This window comes from Haemorhous mexicanus, chromosome 7 (genome assembly GCF_027477595.1).
Source record: "Haemorhous mexicanus isolate bHaeMex1 chromosome 7, bHaeMex1.pri, whole genome shotgun sequence".
Taxonomy (NCBI): domain Eukaryota; kingdom Metazoa; phylum Chordata; class Aves; order Passeriformes; family Fringillidae; genus Haemorhous; species Haemorhous mexicanus.
In genome coordinates, this window is record NC_082347.1 from 12,180,364 (window position 1) to 12,197,912 (window position 17,549).

The following is a 17,549-nucleotide window of genomic DNA, read 5'->3' on the forward strand; positions in this document are numbered from 1 at the left end:
GTTTTTTCCCCTTTTTGTCCTGATAACAACTGAAATGAAAACTTTTCTTCTGTTGTTCACGGCTGTTGTGATATGTCTTTGTTCGTGGGAAATGATATTTGCTCTGAAGCAACAGGAGATCCTGAATCCACACCTCCCCATTCCTGTCATCTCTCAAACACAGAGTGCAGAAACATTTTGCAATCTCTTTTCTTACTGATTTTGTGGCATGTTCAGCATTCTGCCAGCAGAAGTCAGGCCCCAAGGGTGGCTCAGTGCTCCTTGCACATCCGCCCCTGTGCTCAGGTGAGACCCCACCTGCAGAGCTGCCCCAGCCCTGGGGCCCAGCACAGGAGGGACCTGGAGCTGCTGGAGAGAGCCCAGGGGAGGCACCAGGATGGGCAGAGGGATGGAGCAGCTCTGCTGGGAGGAAAGGCTGGGAGAGCTGGGATTGTTCAGCTTTGGGGTGACCTCATTCTAGCCTTCCAGGACCTGAAGGAGCTGGAAAGAAGGATGGAGAGAGACTTCCGAGGGATGGAGTACCAGGACAAGGGGGAATGGCTTCAAACTGACAGAAAACAGAGTCAGATGGGATATTGGGAAGGAATTGTTCCCTGGCAGGGTGGGCAGGCCCTGGCACAGGGTGCCCAGAGCAGCTGTGGCTGTGCCTGGATCCCTGGCAGTGTCAAAGGAATAGGGCTGAGGGCCCCTCTCAGCTGGGGCTCCTCTCCAGGCTGAGCAGCCCCAGCTCCCTCAGCCTGCCCTGGGCACCCAGATGCTCCAGGCCCTTCCCAGCTCCAGCAGCTCCTGGCCCTGCTGTGCTCAGCACCCAGAGCTGGACACAGCACTCCAGAGGAGCCTCCAGGGCTGCCCAGGGCCGGGATCCCTCCCTGCCCAGCTGCCAATGCTCTGCTGCTGCCCATTCAGCTCCTCGTGCTGGGAAAAGCCCCAAAGCACAGCACATCCCTGGCAGTGCCCAAGGCCAGGCTGGACAGGGCTTGATGCAGCCTGGGGCAGTGGAAGGTGTCCCTGCCCATGGCAGGGGTGCCACTGGATGGGCTTTGAGGTCTCTCCCAGCCCAAATCATCCTGGGATTTTGTAGCCCCACAGGCTGCAGTGAATTGTCTCTGATGTGTGCTGTGCAATCACATTCCTCTGATTACACTGGCAGTGCTTTGTTGTCCTTGCATCCTGAAGATACTGCTGGAAATTAATTACTCTCTATCTGCTTTGATCCAGAATTACTCAGAGGCACTTACTGGAGGAATGGAGAAATGGTTTAGTTGATGATGAAAGCTGCTCCTTGTAGCTGGGATTGTTTTTCATCCCTGACCGTGAAGAAAGCTGAATGCAGAAATTCTCATATTTACTCTAAATGTGAAGCTGGTGCAAGAACTGAGTGGACTGCAAAATAGGAAAAAAAAAATGTATTTCCATATTCAATCCAATTTAGAGCAATGGCCTCTTCATCTTACATAGATGATGTTATTCAACAGCATAAATTAAAAATAAATTTTAAAATTGCTTTTTTTCTTTCAGTTACATTAGGATAGGAGGTCAAGATGTAATTCATGGCACATATTCCCCCCCAAGATTTTAACTCTGCAAAGGAAAGCTCAGGCAGCAGTTCCTCTGTGGAAATGGGAGTATTTTTGAGTATTTTAAACAAAATATTAGCTAGTCATGATGTTTCTTCACTAAAGGAAGAAAGAAGACTTGAACTGTTGCTAATGTGTACTTTGGGTATAACCACAACAATTTCTGATTATAAATAAGGCCCAGGGCCTTTCTATGTTCCACAAACATGGTGCATTATTGTAGTTTTCATCCTGTAGTTTTCCCAAGCTGTATTATTTCTGAGCTCTAGATGTCTTGCAGTATTGCTTCAATTTTCCCCCTCATTTTACTTGTGAGCCTTTCAGGCTGCAGCTCTGAGGCTGAAGTTCCTGTCATTACTCCTAGAACATGGATAATTCCAATGCCTATATGTTTTATCCTCAGCCTCACTTAAAACCTTTTGGGGTGGTTCTTTTTAGGAGGTTTTTTCCCGGAGATTCTAACTTCAGGAAGTCTCACCAGATGGACCTGGTTTGCTCCACAGGACCGAGCCCAAAACCTGAATGAGCGGAGGACAAGCACGACCACCCTGACTGTGGATGTGCTGGATGGGGATGATTTGGGACCAATGTTCCTTCCCTGTGTGCTGGTGAACAACACCCGGGACTGCAGACCCCTCACCTACCAAGCCAGCCTGCCAGAGCTGACAGACCCTGTAAGTCCTCTGGGATCTTTCCAGGTTTTATCTGTTTGCCTGTCATCTTCTCCTGTGAGCTAGAAGGTCACCTGTGCTTGATGCCGTGTTTTGTGTGCCAAGCAAGAGGAAGCCAAGGTGAGATGCGTGTGGGGATGACGGTGAAATTCCAGTTTGGATCCAGTGCCAAACTGCCTGTTGGCTGCAAGGCTGAGTCTTGCAGAAATTTGGTACATTTTGGAATTGCTTTTCCTGATCTGTCCGTGTTTCGCTCTCAAAATAGCCCCAAGAAGCACTTTTGGGAGGGGACTTGATGTTACACCATTGAGGGTTGTTATAAACCATAGGAGAAAGATTTTTGGGAAGAGAAAGCATTAGTCACTGACCCCTGAAAGGATTTTTGTTGCAGTTATCAGGTTCTGATCAAGAGACAGTGATGAGCAATGGGGGTTTATCCCATGTAGGTCTTTGTGCTAAGTCTCTCAGTTAATCCATCCATGGGGTCAGGTAAAGGTGAGTGTAAGGCTCATTTCACACTCCATGCACACATGAATCCCAAATTGAGGTGATAACTTTTTCATTTCTTCTTGCTACTCATTGCCAACTGCCATTCCTTACAGCAGAGCTGCTGCTTGGAGATCTGCACCTCTGGTGGGAGGAACAGAAACAGGGATTGCTGAATTAATACTGATATGCGACCTTTGACTCATATAATTCAGAATAAAAAAAGGCAGAATCACCAGGAATTGCCCCACCTGATTAATTCTGTGATTAAGATGCCGTTAAAATATTGTTAAGCTTTGGCATTAAGGTTTGTAATTTCGGTTTGTTGTCACAGCACACACTCTGTGTCCTGCTGCCTCCAGCCAAGGGCAGGTTGAGGTTGGAAGTTGTCTTGGTCTGGAAAGACAGGTGTCTGCTGAGGAATGGAAATGGAGAATGCAAACCCCCTCCCTCTGAATTGTTGTAATTTTGAAATTAAGGGGCTCTCAGGCAAAGGTACGGGAACAGGAATAACAGTTCTTTATTGGGGAAGAAAAAAACCAAAAAAAAACCCAAAAAAACCAATGCAGTAGTACAAAACAACACTGAGTCAGAGCAGGCCCTGGCCCCCTGTGTGTCAGGGTGGTGGCACAGTCCCATCCCAGGGGGCTCAGGGTGGTGGCACAGTCCCATCCCTGGGGGGCTCAGCCCTCCTGCAGTGCCAGCTGTGGTTCTGCTGGAGCAGGGATCCTGCACAAGGGGGGAGTTTTCCTCTGGAGCTCCAGGGCTGCTGGAGATGGGCCTGCTCTCCCTCTGGGAATGCAGGGCAGGAGAAAGCTGCTCCTCTGGGAATGCAGTGGGCAAAGGCTGCTGTGCTGTTCCAAACCTCAGATTGTATCCAGGTAGGAATGCTTGGCTCCTCCCCTGGGCGGAGCATCTCCCGATGAGATGATGGAATTTTATCAGCCATGCAGGGACACTCACTGGCCATGAACAGAAGATAATTAATGGCCCATGAACAGAAAATATCTCCTGGAGGGAGGGTTGGTTGTGGAAGAGATAAAGAAAACTGCCCAATGAACAGAAGAGAACTGCTCCACCTCTAACAGATAGGAATGGAATACACAGCCCCATTCCCAACCTAAGAGAGAAGTGTGGAGATTCCTGCTCTTCGCCGCCTTACCTCCCTTCCTGTCCTGTGCCTCACACTCTTTTCTCATCCCACACATTTTGGTGCCTTGCTTGGAGTGGCCTTGGGACTCCTGCTGCAGTTATCCTTGGGATGGGTCAAGAGAAGGGAGAGATGATCCCTATTTAACCTTGGAGTATTGATTTCCACATCTTCCCTACACACACTTCTCCACCTTGGTGTACTTAAAGACCCTTTGTAGCTGTGTTGTGCTTGGAAGCTGGAGAAGAACTGCCTTGACTTTAAATTCTGTTTTAATCTGCTTTGGGCTTGGTGGCATTTTGAGGAAGGGGGCAGCTCCCTGTCCAGCTGAGTGTGGGACTTCCTCAGGGTGGGCACCCAGACTATGCAGGATGAGGAGCTGTGACCCCATTTCACCTGCACAGATCTGTTATAATCGCCAGCGTGGGAGCAGATGAGGCAGGAATTACAAGTAACTGGTGTTTTTATGGGTTTTTATCTGCTCATCTGAAGGTGTAACACACACCAGACAGTTTTTGTGGTGTTGCCTCTCAGTCAAAGGATTCCAGCTCTGCTCCTGCCCTTGGCCAGGCACGTTCCCCACTGTAAGACAAAGCAGTGTCTGCCAGAGAGAGAGGCTGGGCCAGGAAAAATCTGACCTGGGATTGAGGTACTGAGCTGAAAACTCATTTATTTAAACTTCCTGAGCTGCAGCATGCTCAGGGGCAGCTGCTTTTGTTTGTTTTTTAGCTTTTCTTGTTTGTTTTTTAGCTTTTCTTGTGTCAAACTGCCCCTGATCTATGAAATGAGCCCCGGGTTCTGTTGATGAACCACGAACTCTTTGCTGTTTATCTCCTTGCAGCACTTTTGATAAACCTGAGTGGAAGAAGTTTTACCTTGATCCTCAAATATTTACTTGGCTTTTAAGAGATAATTCCTTTGGAAGATATGGATGATACCTGGATTCAGCTAGGAAATATTTATATTGCATTTATCCTTTAAATTTTTATGTATTATATTTATTCTTTACTAATCTATTCCATAGCTACCATCACCCTACTCCCCAGGCTAAAGGACTATTTTTAGTTTAACACCACCTTTTTAAAAATTATTTTTAATTTGCTTTTTAATTTTTCAATGAAGATGAGAAGGAATATTAATGAATGAGGAACAAAGTTGAAGTATGAATTATTCAGAGGCAGTAGCTGGAAAGAGAAGTCCTGCTTTGCTGGGCAAGTTGTCCACTCAGCTGACCCCTGAAATAAAGCATTTAATGTCACTGCTAAGAGTAATATTTTTGTCCAGTATAGTTGGAATCTACCTATGAATTTACTGAGGTAAAAAGTTGGGAATTAATTACTTGTTGTTAGCTGAATTTCAATTTCCAAGAAAACCTGCGTTGGTTGTTGATCAGGTTTTTCCCCCCAAAAAAATTCCCAACAAAAAGATTTTTTGTTGTTGTTACATTGCTTTATATTTATATTATATTTTAGGGTTTCTGTGTCTGATCAGCTCTGGTAATTAATTTTTTCCCCCTCTTGTATGAGGAAGACTTGAATAAGTTAGCATTTATTATCAGGATGTGTGAGTCATCATGCAGAGTTAAAAAGTACAACCTCATGAATATCTCATAACATGGGCAAGATAATTTCTCCTCCTTTTTTCCCCCCTTCAGTCCATTCCTATCACACTCACAATGTGAAGGTTTCCTCCACTTCTATACTCGGTATTTTCCATCATCATTCAAAGAGGAAAAGCCTGTTAGGCAGCAAAATATAGATTAGATTTGTTTAATTAATTGCTGGGCTAGATTTGCAACCATGGGGTTTATTTTGGGGTTCCATGGGGCTAAAATGGGGTTCCATGGGGTCATTATGGGGTTCCATGGGGTCATTATGAGCCCCCATGGGCACTACGACACTCCATGGCACCAAGGATTTTGTACTCAATCCAGTACTCACTCTTCTACAAGTTCCTTGTTCTTGCACCTCTGATGGATCCTTCTGCATGGAAAGAGTTTAGGTTTTACTGATTATGCTCAGAATCCTCAGGAATTGTGTCAGCAGGGACTTCACAGTGTTTGTGGGGCTCAGGTGCCCTCATGGAGCTGGGCTTGAGCAGAGCATGGAGAGATGAAAGGCTAAAAAATAATAAATAAAACCTTGTCAAACAGCAGTGAAGTTGAGAGGGGTGAAAAAATACACTGGAGAGCAGGAGGTGCCCCTGGAACTCTTTATTAGTGAGAAGGACCTCTTCAGTTCCATCAGTTTGGATTCAGGGGAGAAATCTGCATTTTTCTGAGGAGGTGTGTAATCCCACTGAGTGAGCTGGGGTTGGGAGCACAGGACACTTCCAGAGGGTGTTAGTCACCTCTGGACAAATCAATTTTATGCTGATTATTGGTAATTAATTAGCACTGTACAGGATGTGCTAATTAATTACCAGTAATCAGCATAAAATTGGACTTGAATTGGTTTTAGACTTAATGACCTCAAAGGTCTTCTCCAGCCTGATTAATTCTGGGTTTGGGTACCTCTGGGCTTGAGGATGACAAACACCTGACAATTCCTTCCAACTGAATTCCCTTGCAGTTCCTTCCTTTGGCCCTGCAAATCCCAATTCCTCCCAAACACAAAACTTCCTGGAATTCTCTCCCAGAGACACATTCCTAAAAAACTTACAGCAGCAGCATCACAAGTGAAAAATCTGGAAAGATCATCTCCCCATCTTGGTTATACTAATCAAAGAGAAAAGTTTATCAGAATGTTCTGGATTTCCTCCAGTGGTCATTAAATTAATTAATTAATTATTACCTTACTTTGCTGTGGGAAGTACTGGTACAAAAGACGTTTGATCCAGGGATCTGCCATGGAATGAACACCAAGTAACCACCCCTGAAGTGGGAGAGATTTGCTGGTTCACCTGGAACTCCCATGCAGCTGCCAAGGAAGATTTTTGGGGCACTGAAAGACACAGCCCTCAGATTTTGGCCTGTTAGGCTGAGTTGAAGTGGCTGTGTGTGGCTAAATCCGCTTTCTTAGAAGCTTTCAGCAGATGAGGAGTGCCTCTCTTACCTGTGTGAGTGGTAAAATCCCACAGAATTTTTGGGGTTTTTCCTTGATGACTTCTAAACCTGATTGCTTAAAGAGAATGTACAGGGAGGGAATCACTCCTAATAACAATCAAACTGCCTAAAACTAAAAAATCATTTTCAGTGGCCACTTTGTCTTGTTTTTTTTTTTTTTATTTTTGTATTTTTTTGTGTTTGTTTGTCAGTTATGGGACATTTTAAACTGCAAATGTTCACCGTTAATTTAGGGAGTTGTTGGTCTCTGGAGCAATTCAATCTCTGCCTTTATTTTCTTTGCCTTATTTGTACCAAGATTTGGCTTTTTGAATTCAAACATGATAAAAGAGCTTTGCCAGGCTTTGGCCTGTGGAGACTTGCATGCTGCATTTGTGATTCAGTGGCATCAAGCCTCAGGAAATTATCTGGGATTTGATTTGTTTCTAATTATTCCTTTCCCAGCTGAACAGGCTCTGTCCAGTTTTTGGGAGTGCTGCTAAATGCTTTGTAGGGGGTGGAATTTACACTTCCTGCTGGAATTAGCCCATGATTGACTGCAGTTGTGTCTGCTGGCAAAACGAAATGTTCAAAGTCTGCCTTCCAGAGAAAACAGAGTTTTCATCATTAGGAGAATTGTTTCTCTTCACACAAATCATTTTGGGCAAGAAAAAAGTGATTTTATGTTTTGAAAAGGCAGCATCCAGCCCTGCTCTTAATTAGACTAAAATCTTTGGTGCAAGATAATTAGTGCTGGGCTGAGGTGAATGGGAGTTCCTGGGTACTTAAAATCAAAAACTATTTGGTGGACAGGGCATTGGTGTCACTTCAGGAAATAACCAGAGAAATATTTTAAAAAATGGCTATATTTAAAAAAATGGCCGTATCTCTACATTCTTGTTCTTAAGTGAATTGGATGAAAACTTCATGACTGGGGCTCTGAACAGTCCCTCTGTCACTGAAAGATGAGCAAATTGTCCCATTTTTTGCAGGGATTAATTTTTGAGTAGCAATTTAGGTAAATGCTGTGACTCAGACGAGTGGAGGGGAAATGCAGATTGACTTCCCTGACCCCTCTGCAGCTGTCAGGGTGCTTTTTGTGGAAGAAGGCAAAGTTGTGGCCAAGCTGCTTGCCATTGGAGGCAGATAGCAGTTTTTCTAATTAAATTTCAGCAGAGATGCAAGATGAACAGATAGGTGATCATGAAGTGCTTTGGAAGGGGGAAAGCAAGGCAAAAAAAAATTATAACATCCTCTGGTGGCTGCAGCCACCCTGTTTATTCCAGACAAATCTTCATTTATGTTGCTGAAATGATTTTTGAGGTATTAAAAAGTCTTTTTTCTTAGCTTTGTGACTGAAGAGGAAGTTGGGATGTTTTGGCTTTAAAGGTTGTTTATTTTTTTTTTATTTAATACATTTGGTTTTTTTGACTCGCTGAGGTTTTTGTTTAGCAGGTTGGGTTGAGGCACACTGCTCGCCCTCAGGGCAGTGTTATTTTTTATACTAAAAACTATGTGTACTTTATTTCCAATAATTTTTAATACTTATCACTTATGTTACACAGTCTGTCTCTACTTTAAACTAATTTAGAAGTGTTACTATTATAGCAGAAGATGGAGGACAAGAAGAAAGACAGGACACACTTAGATTCTTTCATCTTTCTTCTTGAACTTCTATTTTAAATCTTTAAAATTTTACTTTTTCACTTTGTGATAAATTCACTGACATTCTACTTAAACTTTTGTGGCTTGTAAATCTTTACACAAAGTTGGTAACTTTTTTTATGGGTTAAGATGGAAGGCACAGGTGTTTCTGACTTTGTGTTAAGGTCTTTGAGTTTTTGCTAGGGTCCTGAGTCTTCTAGGGTAGCTAGAGCAATGTCTTGGGTTCTGACACTTTGCATTTCCCCCCTCTTTCACTCTAATTGCAGCCCTACAGAGATCACCAGGTTGATGTGAACTTCAGGGTAATGCATCAAGTTCACAATATTGGGCTGGTTTTTAACCTGGTTTGGTGATTTTGAATGAATCACTCAGCAAAGTCAAAATGGACAGCTTTGATAAGCTATTGATTGTCTGCTAGTACCTGATAGGGAGCTATAAAAGGTGTTTGGAGTCTGCTGATGTGATTTTCCCTATCCTTCCCCTTTTTGGGATTGCTGGTCTGTCTCACACATGCCATCCCTTGAGAGGTAGGGTCTTTTTTTTAAGGAAAATGTCACTGAAAAGTAGTGAAGCATGAAAAGGTTAAAATCACAAAGATATGATGTTACAGATAATTAAATTTTATGTATTTGGGAGGATACAGGGATGGCTAATTAAAAAGAATTGTCAGTAAAATTGTCAGGAACTTTAATATGTGAATGTATAAACCTGAGAATAATCTCCCTTAGCAGCTCTTCCCTTGGCTGATGTATTGATCAGGCAGGACAGTCCCTGTTAATCTGTGATTAACCTATATCTTTAAATATAGATGTTTTTCAGATAGAGGAGAGGTTCATTTGCCTGGTTTGTCCTTCAAAATCAAACAAAACCATGATTCTAACTTCCAAAATGCAAAACTTGTCTAAAGAACCAGGTGTTTCAGACAACACTGTGGTTGAGAAAATTATAGCACGGCTGCAGAATAAAGGAATAAAGTTTGAAAGGTGCTTTACTTCAGGGGATTTTAACACAGTTGTGCTTCAGAAGTTTAGTTGCTGTCTGTGGGTAAAAAAAAAAAAAAAAATATATATATATATTTATATATAGTAGTTCTAATCCTTAAAAGTGGAGGTTTTAAGGGGAAAAGGATCAAGCTTGCCTAGAAAGTGAGAAGATTTTGGTCAAAAAAAATGAAACAGGGAAAGAAAAATGTCCCTGCAGATCATTTTGGAAGCTGGTTTTGGGTTGAGAGAAGCATATTTTGGGTATTGCTGGGGCTGGGTTGTGAGACACAGAGGCCCTGGGGCTCCCTGGGTGGCACAGGAGCAGCTCTGGGAGCTCTGCAGAGGCTCAGGTTGGGCTGGAAATTTGGCTGCTGCTGAAAACAGGGGCATTTTCTAGCTATTTATCAAGCTGTAATGTTAAATCTCAAATGTGATTTGTTATCAAGCCAGGAATAAACTGGTAAAAATGACTGATTTTATAATTTATTGTTTTGTTTTCAAAAAAATCTGGGAATGTTTCATCAATTGCCTGTTATTTCTCTCATGGTTTGGAACTTAGAGGTGAGAAAATGTTCAGTTCTTCTGGCTTTGTCAGGAGCTGAGAAGGAAAAGGGTCCTGAGTTTGCTTGGAAGGAGTAACAGTGGTTGTGAAATGAGAAGGGATTTCCTTTCAGGAAGAGGAGCTGCTTTGATTCCACCTTTGGTCACAGCCACAGCAATCCAATCCATCCAAGGCTGCAGAAGGATCTCCAGGGCTTTGGTGTGGGCAGCAGGGCAGGTTCAGGAGCACAAACCAGCTTTTTGTGCAGCTAAACTGAGGCTAAAAATCCAATTAATGAATTAATGAACACCCAAGGGTTGACTGAGGAGCTCCTGTAAGATTCAATTCTGTTCTCTCTCCCTTAGATCTGTGTTTGTTACAGCACCAAGAGGAGCTGCTGTCACAGAGGAAACATATGTAGCAATTTATTTGATCCTCAAATGTCACTTGGAAGCATTTGAAGGCTTTAAATGTTGACATTTAAACAAAATATTCTTGCAGTGATGCTTTATTAGCCAGCTTCACTCCAGAAAAATTCTCATCTCTGTCACATCCCTGGGCCTTGCAGAGAGAATTATTTCAGTGCAGGGGTTGTCCCATTAAACTGTAGCTGGTCATTAGGGGTCAGGAGGAATTATTTCTCTTTTCAGCTTGTTGTCACAATTCAGAGGGTGCAGATCAGCTCCTCAGTTCATCAAACATGGGCTGCAAAACCTTAACTGGTGAATGTTTGTGAGTACACGTTAAAAGGAAATCACCCTTGGAAATGAAATGAAAGGAAAATCCCTCTTCCCAGGACAGTCATGTTTGCTCTGCTCCATGATATTGATAATTTTGTGGAAAACATTCCTTGAATCCCAGAAGTCATTCTTGTGGAGAAAGTGGAAATCCCTGGTGAGTGGAACTTCCTCTCCTGAAAGGAGAAAATGGGATTCATCTCCATTTGGCTCTGGATCCATACCCTGGGCAGCACAGCAGTGCTGGTGAGGCAGGGGTGTGCTTGGTAAATAATTCCTGCTTTTTGTCCTGGGATTGGAAGAGAAAAGCATTTAATAAAATGCAAAATTTCCCTGTATCACCCTAAAAAGATGTGAGGATGAGCTTAAGGATGAAGGGTGTGAGCGTTACAGGTGAGGTGCGCATGCACACATGCAAATTTGCCCAAATTTATTGAAAATACATCCAAAATTTAGCTGGCAAAACCCTTTTTTTTTTTCCTGTAACCTTCAATCTAAAAGTGCCACTTTTAACACTACATTAAAATCAGGTAATAAAATAGATTTGATAATGATGAGGTAGAATTTGTAGCTAGCTCTGGCCACAAAATTTCTCCCTAAAATTCTTTTGCTGATAGGGTGGCAAACTTTAATGAGGAGAGGACAGTGGTGGATACAGCTGGAATTAAATAGTGAGGTACTTCCAGATGACATTCCCATTCCTGGACTGGAGAAATGCTTGTTGAGTACCCAAAAGAGAGAAAAATCAGTACAGAAAATTAAAATGTTCTTTAGTCTGAGGGTGGGGACTGCAGTGGGGTTTTGCTGACCCCAAACATCCCCCTCCTCTTTGAGCCTTCTGAAATCCCCACTGCTGTGAGACTCTGCACCTGGCTGGTTCCTGCAGGTGAGGAAATGCCAAATGCTCTGCAGGAAGGGTGAAATGTGGCCATAAGAGAAAGAACCACCAACATTATTGTAGTAAAATCTCTGTGTAAAGAGAGTCAGCCAAGAGACAAAGGGTCTGGGTGAAATACTGACCTGTTCTTCTTGATATTTCTCTTTTTTTAAAATTTCAAATTAATTACTCTCTGTTTTTTGGGGGTTTTTGTCTAGTTCCATACAGCTGAAATTAAGAAAGATTCCACCCCTGGTACTGCTTATCTTTTCCCACCAAATCCTTCTCCTCTTTTATCATTTGCTTGTAACTTCTTGTGCCTTTTGTGGTGTGTTATTGTGTGGCTGATTTTTCTAAAGGCATAGAGAAGCCATCAGCCTGTTGCCTTTAGGAAGAGAAATATAAATATCAGTATATATCTATCTATATCTATATATTTGTATTTATAGATATATATATATGTATAGATATATGATAGAATTATTCCTCTGTGAGAAATAGCATTCATAAGGAAAGAAAATTGGGTTAATACTATTTTATTTATTTGCAAAGAAATTACTCTTAGAAATTAAAATAAAAGTAATCTGGAAGTTATTATGGTGGTGCTACATGTTTGCTGAATATTTTCTGATTTTTGGGAAGATGTAGGTGCCTTTCATAGGCTTCACAGTTTGCTCCCCTGCACAGAAATCAGGATAATAAGAAGCCCACATCAAGAATTTGAGGGGTAATCAAGGAAATAGACTTCATAGTTGTATGGGAAAAAAGCCAAATGTCAAAAAAGAAATGTTTATTGTTCTTTAGTGCCAGTCATCACCTTGGAAGGAGGAGAAGCTCTGGCCTGAATTCTGGTTGTGCTGAGGCAGGAAGCCCATTGCATAATGCATTTCATTTAGTCCCCTGCACAGACACTGCTGGGGACACTTCTTATCAAGCATGTCAGATACAGAAAAAGCAATTTAGTAAGCACTGTGATCAGATCCTGATGAAATTCAATTCTTTTTTGGCCCTGCTGTTCCTGGGAGACATCATTGATAAAAATAGTCTCTGTTTTTCTCTGTGCTCGGGTTCATTATGCTCTCTTGCTGCTCCTTCAAAATGTTGGGTTTTTTTCCCTTCAAAGGTTGCTTTTTTTTTTTACAAATGAATGGAAAGAATTGTGTTCTCTGACAGCTTACTCTGTTAACAACCCAAGCTGCCAGGATATTTGAATTTTACAGTTTTCATTTCAAGAAATTGCATAAACATGGGGCATGACAGAAACCCAGGGACACAGAGCCATGGGTTGTATTGAGCAGCTAAATCAGGTGCTAAAAGCTGTTTGATAATTTAGTACTGTGTTTAGAAAGAAGGTGAATTGAACAATTAATCCTGTGTCTTAATTTTTCCCATTGGTAACTAAAACACTTTTTTACCCCCAGAGAAGACAGGAGAGGCCAGGTCAGCATCAGCATAAATTACTCACTGTGGCTTTTTAGCTGTGGCTCTGGAAATGAAGGGGAACTTCTGAAAAATAAATAAACAGAAAAGTTAGTTTAGTTTTAAATTTGCAGATCAGTTCTGGGGCCCAACACAGGAAGGATCTGGAGCTGCTGGAGAGTCCAGAGGAGGCACCAGGATGAGCAGAGGGATGGAGCAGCTCTGCTGGGAGGAAAGGCTGGGAGAGCTGTGATTGTTCACCTGGAGAGGAGAAGCTCTGGGGTGACCAAACTGTGGCCTTGCAGGGCCTGAAGGAGCTACAAGAAAGATGGAGAAAGACTTTTCCAAGGGATGGAGTTCCAGGACAAAGAGGAATGGCTTCCCAGTGCCAGAGAGAAGGTTTAGATTGGATATTAGGAGAACATTCCTCCCTGTGAGATTGGGAAAGCCCTGGCACAGCTTTGCCCAGAGCAGCTGTGGCTGCCCCATCATTTCCCTGGAAGGGTTAAAGAAAAGGTGTGGATGTGGCACTTGAGAACAGGGATTAGTGGTGATGGATTGATGGCTGGACTGGATGATCTAAAGCTCTTTTTCAACCTTACTGATTCTGTAATTCTAAGAAGTATAAATGGGGTGAATTAGCTGTAAATCTCTGCGGTTTAGCAATTAATATTTGGTTTCCTTAAGTTTTTGTGCCCTTTTTTGGGAAGTGTTTTCCAGGCCCAGAATTTTTCTTATGTAAACTTCTTTTTAGCTCCTGTGACATCTTGATTTAACAATTTTCTGCAGAGAGTTTATTCTCTTTCAGAGTGTGTTTTAAATCCGTGCTTGGGGTTCCAAAGTCTCCAAAGCATTCAGGTGAGGTCCTGGCCAATGGGTTTGGGTTGCTGTGTTGTGGCAATGTGAAGGGTCAGAGGATCCCGTTCCCCCTGGATTCCTGTACATCTGTGTGTCACATCAGCCTTCAGAGAGCAGCACAGGAATTCCTGCAGGCTCCTGATGTGAGGCTCTGCCTCCCCTGGCTCTGTTCAAAGGCAGGAACGTGTAGCTGCCAGTGGGAAGGCAAGAAAAGAGGCAGAACGGTGAAACCCTACAAATGGGAGATTTGTTGTGACACGGTTTGACTAACAATGAGATTTTGGTGGTACTTCCTACATTTATAGCACGATTCCTGCTTTTTGGATTGACTTCTTTTGTGGTTGGATAACTCCCCTGAAACATTCCCCACGTTTTGCTGACATGCAAGTGCTCTGTGATGGATTTCTGCTCATTAGTGTTTTGTCACAGCCCTTGTTGTGCTGGCAGAGCAGCTGAGGCAGCAGCAAGGAATGATGTTGGAATGGTTCTGCAGCTCTCCCTGCTGTTTTAGTGCCGAGTGTTGGCAAAGTCACAGGCAGTTCTGCACAGCATGAAGAGAGCTCAGCTCATTTCCCACTTACAGCTCGTATCCCAACCTCAGGAAAGCACAAGGAGAACCAGTGTGACCATAATGATTCATCAATTCATCAAGAACTTTGTTGGTTTAATAGAGCAGGGCTCCCTGGGAAGAGGTTCTGGATGGCACCAGGGGCCACGTGTGTTGCTTTAGTGATATTCTCCATCTGGAGAAAAGCTCCTCAGCCTTGTTTTCCAGAGGAATGAGAGTTCAGCAGCAAAATCCTCAGCTGAGCTGTGAGAATGATGCAGGTGGAAGGTCCTGAGACTTGATCTGAAGTCCACTGGCCACAGTTAGAGCTGCCTGTAAAAACTGAAATTTTCAGGGTATCAAATATTGGTGTGACATGTCCAGTGGGAGCTGATTGTGCTAATACAGAATCCCAGGGTGGATCAGGCTGAAATCCCAGGTGGCCCCACTCCAGGTGCTCCAGGCCTCTCTGGTTTAGGTTTCTGGCCACCTTAGTGCTTTAACAACTCAGTTTTCAGTGGGACTCAGGGGTAGAAAATCTCTTGCTGTGTTTGGCTCAATAATAAATTGACGGTGTAGCTTTTTGTCCCTTCTCTCAGTGGATTTCTTGAGCTCACCTTGGTGAATCCAAACAAAACTTTGGGGACTCTTGCTTTCCATGCAGTTTTATCCTTTGCAGTATTTTCCACCTGTGTGGTGGCCCTGGCCCCTGAGCCCCAGGGATGTCTCTGGTGGGAGCTCACGCGGTTGTGAATCATCAGTGCAGCATCACCAGAGTGAAACCTGGAGCTGGTTCATGGTCTAGTGTCTTCAATCATACAGAAAGCACCTCTCAGGAATGTATTATCTGCTCAGAAAAGAACCTTCCTAGTTGAGGAGCGTTGGCTTCAGTTGGCTTTCAGTTTTTTAGAACGCAATGATTTTTATGGTAACAAGAAAAAGAACCCCAAAATACACCATAAACCCTCCCACAAATGGAAGAGGCAGCTCTGAGTAGAAAATTGTGTTATTCCAACTCGTAAAATGTGCCATTTTCTCTCTTTTCCTTCCCATCTTCCCCAAAGGAAGGAGTTTTCCTTAAGTATCTATGGTTGGCAAATTCAGCTTTGCATCTCAGGTAGATGGAAGAGATAGAAAATCTGATTTTTTAAATCCTTGTTATCAGCTGTGCAACAAATATTGTTGTACCCTGACTTTAAAAGGAATTCCACACTGTCCACATCCTCTTATTGGAAGCCTGGCATTCTTAGACATCTTAAAATAATTTTATATATATATATATATATATATAAATATTGAACAATATATTACTTTTATTTTAAAAGTCATGTTGATTTTGGGGTATTTTTTCTTTTGTTCTTGAAAGCTCCAAATGCATATTGTGCATCTCAGTTGTAAATTCCCTCATAATCATTCCATGGGATAGTGAAATCATCATAGGCAGGTGCCCAAAATTCCTGTTTGGATTTTTGAATGCAGCTGCACTCCTGAATTATTAAACATCCTTTAACTTCATTAATTGAAAATATCAGCTGTTTCTTTTATTCACAATCCTCAGGAGGAGCCTAAAACCCCCTGGCACAAATGGGACTCCTAAATTTGCCTTGTTCCATCCATAACATCTCTGAAGGCCACGGATTTTTGCAGGTCCTGCTGGAAATCCCACATGGAGAAGGTGCTGTTGTCCTTCCATGGGGAACATAAAAACAGGGGAGAGGAAAATGAGGTTTTTGCTGCTACCTTATTCTCTCTGAGCTTTTTTTAAGTATTTTTCTGCCTTGATCATCTCATGGCCCTGCAGACTCCCTGGCAGGCTCCTCATCATGGCTCTGTTTGAAGGAAGATTTTTTAAAAATTTATTAATATTTGTGCTAAAAGTTGCAAGGTGGGGTTGGGGCTCTGCTTTTTGGCCTACCCAGCTCTGCAATACTGAACACCTGGAAGTCAATTAATCACCCCACCAATAACTGAGGGAGCTTTTCCCTAATGAGGAAAATAAATGACTGCGTGTTCCACCCTCAGATGAGCAAGATCTTGTTTGTTTTTTAATCACCTGCCAGAGCTTGGGCAGCTTTTCATGTTGCCCATGGCAGAGGTTGGGATTTGAAGGCCAGCTGTTTATTCTGAGTGATCTCCCTGCCCTGCTGTGGCTCCGTGCTGACTTTCCTGGCACTTTTTCCATCCTTTCCCTGCCAAACCCCCTGGTGCTCTTGCTTTGCCTCCAGCTGGCACCCATGGGCACCTCAGACACTTCACTCCTTCATTAATCTGTCTTCCCTTCCTTTTAATGAGCTTCCATCTCCTCATGAAGCTCCTGAGAAGGAGCCTGGTAGGGGATTTTTCAGCCTCTTTCGAGGATGTTGGATGCCTATGGAAGACTCCTACTTTGATTCCTCATTTTTAAAACAATTATTTCTGATTTAAAGCATATACACAATTTCTTAAGCTTCCTATGTGTGCTTTGATTAATTTCTTAACGTGCTATTACCCATCTATTAATGTAATGGCTGCTTTATTGTTTTATGGTTTTGTAGTTCTAATTTCTAAATCTGAATTAAAAAGGTATTGTTTGTGGATTATTAAAGCAATATGAAAGCACCTTGAGTTTTGCTTCAAGGCACATCAGCCAATTTAATTCAAAACAGCTTTAAATTATTAAAGTTGGGGCTGTTCTTCCTGGAGAAGAGAAAGTTGTGGGGCCACCCCACAGTCCCATCCAGGGTCTGAAGGGATCCAGGGAAGCTGGAGAGGGACCCTGCAACAGGAACTGGAGGGACAGGACCAGGGGAATGGGTTCAGACTGACAGGGGGGAGATTTGGATGGGTTTGGACTGGAAGGGACCTTAAAGCCCATCCAGTGCCACCCCCTGTGCCATGGGCAGAGACACCTTCCACTATCCAGGCAGCTCCAAGCTCTGTCCAACCCAGCCTTGGACACTTCCAGGATCCAGGGTCAGCCACAGCTGCTCTGGGACTTAATGGTGAATTTAAACCC

At 43.0% G+C, this 17,549-nt stretch overlaps 1 protein-coding gene across 3 annotated transcripts in view; it reads left to right on the top strand.

Moving 5' to 3' along the window:
• Positions 1 to 17,549, top strand: part of PCDH15 (protocadherin related 15) — a 637,262-nt gene that overhangs the window by 451,750 nt on the left and 167,963 nt on the right. For all 3 annotated transcript variants that reach the window (XM_059851092.1, XM_059851093.1, XM_059851091.1), the window contains one exon: positions 2,081 to 2,251. In XM_059851092.1, coding sequence (XP_059707075.1) covers positions 2,081 to 2,251 — 171 coding nt within the window. The remainder of the gene's footprint in view (positions 1 to 2,080; positions 2,252 to 17,549) is intronic.